The 7,283-nt window shown below is 36.6% G+C and overlaps 3 protein-coding genes across 3 annotated transcripts; 1 reads left to right on the top strand and 2 right to left on the bottom strand.

Moving 5' to 3' along the window:
- Positions 1–1,729: 1,729 nt before the first annotated feature.
- Positions 1,730–4,051, top strand: GCK72_018986 (uncharacterized protein; the record flags this gene model as incomplete). The annotated part of the gene is made up of 7 exons (XM_003110212.2): positions 1,730–1,851; positions 2,182–2,476; positions 2,526–3,238; positions 3,337–3,469; positions 3,544–3,681; positions 3,731–3,865; positions 3,944–4,051. The coding sequence occupies 7 exons, from the start codon at positions 1,730–1,732 to the stop codon at positions 4,049–4,051; spliced, it is 1,644 nt and encodes a 547-aa protein (XP_003110260.1).
- Positions 4,052–4,349: 298 nt separating this feature from the next.
- GCK72_018985 (uncharacterized protein) lies at positions 4,350–5,105 on the bottom strand (the record flags this gene model as incomplete). Its single annotated transcript, XM_003110250.1, has 5 exons — positions 4,350–4,463; positions 4,523–4,632; positions 4,705–4,819; positions 4,866–4,927; positions 4,976–5,105. 5 exons carry the CDS (start codon positions 5,103–5,105, stop codon positions 4,350–4,352), a joined length of 531 nt encoding a protein of 176 aa, XP_003110298.1.
- An 871-nt stretch (positions 5,106–5,976) lies between these two features.
- GCK72_018984 (uncharacterized protein) lies at positions 5,977–7,235 on the bottom strand (the record flags this gene model as incomplete). Its single annotated transcript, XM_003110611.2, has 6 exons — positions 5,977–6,093; positions 6,163–6,228; positions 6,303–6,635; positions 6,796–6,873; positions 6,920–7,087; positions 7,143–7,235. The coding sequence occupies 6 exons, from the start codon at positions 7,233–7,235 to the stop codon at positions 5,977–5,979; spliced, it is 855 nt and encodes a 284-aa protein (XP_003110659.1).
- Between the last annotated feature and the right edge of the window lie 48 nt (positions 7,236–7,283).

Here is a 7,283-nt window from a genome sequence, read left to right as displayed (position 1 = left end):
TGAAAAAATCTTCCTCTAGATTCAACCTTCTCAATATTGAACTGATTAGATATCTTTTGCTACTACACAAGCCTTATAACAACTTCATATTCCATCAGAACCGAGTAAAAAGAGTTCCAATAATTTCTTGATTCCTACATTACTACCCATCACCTACAGAACTTCACGTGCTCTTATTTTGTTCTCTTCTTCTTATTTCCAAAAGTCCCCTCCTATCCTCACCTTTCCCATTTCTTCTTTTTTCTTATCCTCTTCTTCTTTTCCTTTCTCCCATTTTTTCTACCAATCCAATTGAATTGAATCAACTTGGTGCTCGCCGCGAAAAACCCCATAAACCGTTTTTCGTCCCTCCTTTCTTTTCTCCGCCAACACCCTTCAAGAACTTCATGTTTGTATGAGTAGTGCAAGAAGCCTCAACGTCTTCTGAATTATTCACGCCAGCATTTTTGTGTCTTCTGAAGGTGCCAGAGGATTCTGGAGCTTTCTGGAGCAGAGCCAAGTCCATCCAATTAACTAGGTGATCACTTTCATATTCTGTATTTGCTGAAGACTAGTGAAGAAAAGAATAATGGAATAATAGGAATGTTAGTCATTTTTGCATTGAGTCTTCTTCTTTTTTCTTCTCATTTCTGCTGTTCAACTTGAATCTTTAATAGATCAAAAAGCATTAACTGCTGAAATCACATGGTTGATTTTTGAGTTACTGGATTCCATTTGAAACCGGGTTTTATTAACAATTCTACAGTTGCCTGAATAGGGAAATTCAGCTCTCATTGTTAGAAGTAGCTCGGCCCCCTTTTCCGATTTGATCCGAGACTAACTAAACTATATTCTGTGCTATGCTCATCTAATTGCACGTTTCTGATAATTATCATATCCGAAATTCTCTCATTGTTCATCCCATTTATATTCAAATATTGTTTCAAAGACTTTCCCGTACCCTGACACCATTTGATTGCACTTTCAGCCAAACAAAAATTATTTGCATTTTTATAAACAAAAAAGCTAATTAGAATATTATCCTCCCCCAACTCATTCTTATACAAAAATTGGTCACATGGTTATTTGCTTCAAGCTTTCTAAATTCTAGTCTACTTGGTTCGAAAGCCATCATGACTTTCAGATGAATAGAGTGATTTTGAGTATGAGAGTTTAACCCATGAGCACAAACCAAAAAACAAAGCGAACCCAGCTAAAACAAGTTCAAAAATCCTAGAAATCATGAGATTGTGTCTACTTTACTATTCTGATGTTTATTTTTCTTCCTCCCCATTTGATTCTATTTTTTCCGCTCAATTTTTTCTCCAAACATTCTTTCTTTCTCTCTTTATCCGGACTTCCGTATCAGTTAAAGTTCTTTTTCATGAGAAAAAAGATCTATTTGGAAACAAGTTTGAGAAGCTCCATTTCCTTTCTCTCTTAACTTTCGGAAAAAAAAACTTCGATGTCCTATCCTATCCTAAATTTGGTCAGGTTTCGTGCAAAAAAGTGCACCCCTCCTACTAAAAAGTGGTTCGTCTCACTCTATTTCTTCATTTTCTAATTCAATCCGTATCTTCTGTTTTCTCTCTTTTTGGTAGTTTGTATGGACGGAATGAAGTGAAAATGCTTATTTTCTCTTTCTCGTATTCATCTTGCTTATCGTAATCTTGTGTAAACTTTCGTCTTCTATCACTCAGTTACTTTCCATAGCTATCTTAATTTCAGCACGAAAGAAAATGTGTCGATAATGACAACGATGGATCTTATCCCAGCAACGACAATTGCGCCAATTTTGAATGACTCTGATGATGAGTTTTCACACTTCAATAGAAGTTATTGCTTCATTTCAGAACACAGTTCCACCTATTCGTACGTTTTCTTCTTTTTGATATATACTCCGAAATTTAAAAAAATACAATTTGAATGAAGTTCAATTAACCAAAATTGTTTCGTCTATGAACTAGACTTTTTCTGCTCAAAAGTCTAGGAAGAACAAATTTGACAAGATTCTGATAGACTTTGACCTTAAAATTTGATTCGAAGAAGCGGGAGCAAAAAAATCGAGGCAAAACCAAGAACATCAATTTCCGCATTATGCAAAATATGTTTCCCGTTTTCATCTTTTGGTCAGATTTTCCATGATTTTATAGCAATGCACTTTATTCCAGAAAAGAGAAGTTAACGTTTCTAAAATTTCAGAGCTTTCTCCCTAATGGTTAATGGATATTTAACATGTGCAGTCGTCATTTTGGGTACATATGGAAATCTGAATGGTGTCAAAAGTGTACATGTCACATCACTGGATCGTAATCGAGGAGTCGTTTTGGCAGTTTCCATGTTGGCACTTGCATTCTGGGATACTGTACTTCTCTGGTCCTCCCTATTCTACTATTCAATTAGGAGAATAGGCTTATCATTTGGTTGCAATTTAGATCAACTCAATCATCTTGTTCCATGGTTTCACGCGTTCTCACATACTGCAAACACTGCATCGGTGAGTTTTAAATACATCACTGGTACTCTATCTCATTGAGTAAATTCAGACATGGTGTGTTGTTGCCATCACTCTCCAACGGTTCATGGCAACACGAGACCCATTCAGGACTTCTCGATCTACAGTAATCGTTCAATCCTTCCGAAGTGAACGACGAATATCATTCATCTACTGTGCCACGTATCGCCGGCTGTTCAGAATGCCACTGCTTTTATCTCTAGCCGCATTCGTTTTCAACTTCCCAGTGTTCTTTGAAATCGAATGTGTGCCTTGTTTCGATCTGGAAACGAACGAGAACACATATCATTTGCTGCCAACTTGGTTGAGAACAGACACAAGTTATTCGATGTATCGAATGTTTCTGAGAATGTTTTTTGTCTCAATTGGTCCAACCTGTCTGATCATCTTTGTCAGTATTGCAACTCTTTTCTTCCTCCGAGGATCAAATCGATCACGTCGTCAACTGTTCCAGATGACTGATAATTTATTGGAAAGATATGCATCAAGAGAAAGTATGAATACAGTCATTTCTGCCCTATTGGTCATAAAATTTCTGTTGTTCCGAAGTATGACGTTCGCACTGGATATAATGGAAGTGACGGTTGGAGTCACTAACTATTACTTGATTGATACGAGTAACTTTTTGGTCCTCATCAATTCTGCTACTAATTGTTTGATCTACTTGAAAGCGACAGAGTGGTTAAGTGCAAGAATGAATGAAAGAATGACGATAAAACGGAAGAAGACGATTTGTGATTCTGGGTAAGTATAGATTTTATGGTAGAATAGTAGTTTGGTGTGGTTTGAATTGATTAGAAACACCCTTAGACACAAAAAATGAAGTGGAATTTCAGTTTCAGACAACTTCTGGGAGATCGGTTGTCTATTTTGATATCTTCATGGGAGAAGGCGAAAGAAATGACGAATGAAGAGATTGGAGTTCGAGTGGCGTGGAATATGTTTAGAAAACATCCGACTATGTGCAAAAAAGATGTAAGTAGTTTTTATTGGAATCTGAGAAAAACGGAGTCAGAATAATCGAATGCAACTGAAAATCTTTCTTTCAGGAACCCGAAAAAGTCTCCCTTCTAAACGGTTCATGCAAAAGAAGTATAGATCATGCGAAGTTCCAAGAGATCGGAGGACGAATATCCGGATTCATTACAGAACTTCTGAATCTGATGCAGAGTAATCAGGCAGAGAGTGTAAGTGTCGAGTGTCGAACTCAATAATATTTCAAACTACGTTTTACAGTATATCATAATGAGAATTCGACGTGTTGGCGCAGTTCACTTTGACAAACAAATTGTATTTTCCTCATCTGCGTGGAAAGAATTCAAGAATACGATACAGACAATCATATCAGAAGTCCAATTCACATCGCCACAGGTTAGTTCAGGACTAGAGGCATTTTATTGATAATTTTTGATAATTTACAACATTGGAACCAAAACTTAATAATTTCAGGAACGAGAAGCCGCCCTTGAAGCTTGGAACATCTTTATCTCGTTCATAATCCGAGAGATGAAAATGGGAGTCTGGGCGATTGATGATGCAATCGGTCAAATGCCTTGATTCAATTTGATATTTTTTTATCTCCCCCTCTTCCACTCTTAACCATGTTTTCTCCTTTTGCTCCATCCTCTCATTTTGTACATTTCCTTGTATCCTATATGTCATATTCTACTTTTTTCTTTATTTTGCTTATGTGTTTTCCGCATCCCAAAAATTCTCTCACTCACCGAAAACTGATCCCTTTTTTACGAGTACTGTGCCATCACCCTCCAAAAATTCTCCCTTTTTCCGCGCCATATATAAATGAAGCATTATTTTTTTGAAAAGTATTATGACGCAAGTTATTTCAGAATTCGGATCAATAATGAAAGATTAAACTAACTTCTCTTTTGTAGAATCGAAATGTGTTCACTTTGACCGGCAAGTCCAGATAAATTTGAGCACTTGACATTGAGGAAACGGTTACATCGTCCTGAAGTGAGAAGGAGTTCAGAAAACGTATAGTATTTTTCGTTTTTGATTCGAACTCACAACTTCTGACGGCACTTGATTCATGTGAAGAAACAGTTTCCGGTCAGGAATCCAATTTTTTGGATTATAAAACGATATGTCACGACCGTTTCCACGAGTGAAAAACACGTCTGGAAAACTTTCTTTGAAGTAAAAATGAAGTATTCCTATTAAGGTTCACAAGTCGAAAACTATCAGCTCACCTTTCGGCTCTTCCAAATTATCCTTGGCACACTGCCAATGAACATCATCTCCGAAATTAGCTCCGTTATCCGTGAAAACAATAAGTCCATTGTTTGGTAAATGAATCGATTCAACCTGAATGAATTCTAGGTGTGAGCATGATTCAAGAATGGGAACTAACGTCAACATTATGGTCCATGAAGGCAACGACAGGCATTGAATTATCAAAACGAATACGATCGCCTGAAATGGATTCTTTTTTCTCAGTTTCCGAGTGTTATTCTTCCTTACCAATACATGGAATTTCCTCATTGAGCCAGTTATCTGAACTAGTGATTAGGCTAACAGCATCGAATGTGAAATGGTTTCCATTTATATGTGATATCAAGTTTGAAAGAAAAAATATCAATATTCGAAGCATTTTATCTGAAAAAAGTGGAATTTATCAGAGAAAGTTGAGAATTTTGGTATAAAAGTTTACTTTAGAATCTATTAAATGCTCTTTCAGTATTACAAGAAAAATTAATCAGAAATTGGAATATGTTCAGGCACTGAAGTGTGCTCTCAATGTTATTCTAAATTTCATTTTAGAACACTCTTGAGTGTTCGAAGAATTTTAAGAGTTCATGCTCAAATTTGTGAATGAGGTTTAGAGAATCAGTACATTTCGACTTTGTGAAGTTCTGAACACGTCTTGTACGATTATTTTTGTATAAAACCGAGGGTTGCTTCCCATCTGAAAATCCAAAAAAACGAAGAAAATTACTTTATGTGAAAAACTATCGACGAAAGATCACAAAATAAAGGAATGGTTCAATGGGAAAAGAGTGTGAAGAATAGAGAAAATATGAGAAGTGGGAGGAGGAATGATAATTGTTATTGAAATATGATATTCTGAAAGAGAAGAAGAAGGAAGGATGAGTCTACTGGAATTGGGAAAGGTTAGGCAGGAAAGAGTGGGAAGAGAGAAGGAATCGACAATATAAATATAAACAAAAAGTTATGCGTCACAGAATTTTTGGGTAGTTTTGTTCGATTGGGCTCTGTTTTTGATCTAGCGAGGTTAAATGTAGACGTTCCTTTTTCTGTTGAGCTGGAAATATTTCTGAATATTCCAGCAAAAACGAGAACGTGAAAGCGTATGAGATAAGAAATCGACAATGCAAAACTAAAAAAGAGAAAAATTCTTAAAATAATCACAGATCACAATCTCTATCGATCTGGTGATGTGGAATTATTATAAGACCTGAAAATCGATACATGATATTCCGAAAACTGAAAAATTGTACAATTTAATCGTCGTTGAACGGCACCAAAGTGTGCCACTGAGCAACTGATCGACGTGGTGTGGCGAGCATATCATTCCATTGTTTCAGGGCGACGCCGGTGGCACAAGTGCCGATGATTACCTGAAAGTATATGAATGGCATATTAATATAAAAATTCAATATATTTTGGACTGTGGCTTTTCTCCTTACCTGTCCAATTCTCTCATTCGATCCAACACGATCGTAATCGGATACTGTGACATGAAGGTGGACTCTCTGAAAACAATAGAATGAACGAAAGTTAAGAAAAGCTTCAGCAAAGAAGAGAATCTAGTAAAAAGACAACTCACCATCATTTTCTCAGGTGTCACATCAAAACTGAACGATTCATTGTAATAAGGATTCAACGTCTTCATTTTGATTGTAGTTTTCTTCTTCTCCAAACGCTTTGTACCCATCATCAAATAGATTTTTACATAAGGATCTGATAATCCCAACACGTCCATTTTCTTCAAATTCTTGCATTCCATGACCACCACAGATAACTTGTTCTTGTTTGGAACATATCGAAGAGCCAGACAAACTTCTCCGAGACGATTCTCAGGTGGACTCTCGATGAGATCAGTTTTCTCAATGGACACAGCCAAGTCGATTTTTCCCAGTGGGATCGAGATTTGACCGATCTGAAAGATTACTGTGAATGGAAATTCATGATAATAAATTTTCTAGTAAGATCTCATAAATTTTGTTCATTAAGTCAACTCGATAGGTTCTGTCTCGTTATCTCAAATCTCTAGTGAACGCTCAATACATTCTACTGATTTTGCTCTCAACATGATTTACCTGGTCATGTTTTCCAAAACGATCAAAATCAAAGACATTCAGCACCAATGTCTGTCCGGCAATTTCACTGAATGGAATCTGAAAAATTAATGCTATAAGTCCTGATACATTCTTTGTCATTCACCTTGAACGTGAAACTCTCGTTAAAAACCGGATTCAACGACTTCCTTTGTACTTTCGTCTGAAACTTCTTCTTCTTTTCCGGAAGAAGAAACAGTTTGACATAAGGATCCGAAGTTCCTCCGAGATCCATTGCCGGAAGCTCTTCTGCTTGAACGATGACTACGGTGAGCTGGAAAATTTGAGTTGGTTAGAAATAGGTTTGATCGGGCTGCTTTTTCACTCACCGCATTCTTATCGAAATCATAGTCAAGTTTGTACTGAAGTCGTCCGAGGAACTTCTTCTCCTTGTCCTCGTCCTTCTTTTTGGACACAGACATACTGGAAAAAAAACTGAATATTTCTCAATAAATGAATTGAGTAGGTAT

This window comes from Caenorhabditis remanei, chromosome V, assembly GCF_010183535.1.
Source record: "Caenorhabditis remanei strain PX506 chromosome V, whole genome shotgun sequence".
Taxonomy (NCBI): domain Eukaryota; kingdom Metazoa; phylum Nematoda; class Chromadorea; order Rhabditida; family Rhabditidae; genus Caenorhabditis; species Caenorhabditis remanei.
The sequence above is the reverse complement of the archived record's forward strand: the minus strand, read 5'-3'. Positions and strand labels throughout refer to the sequence as shown.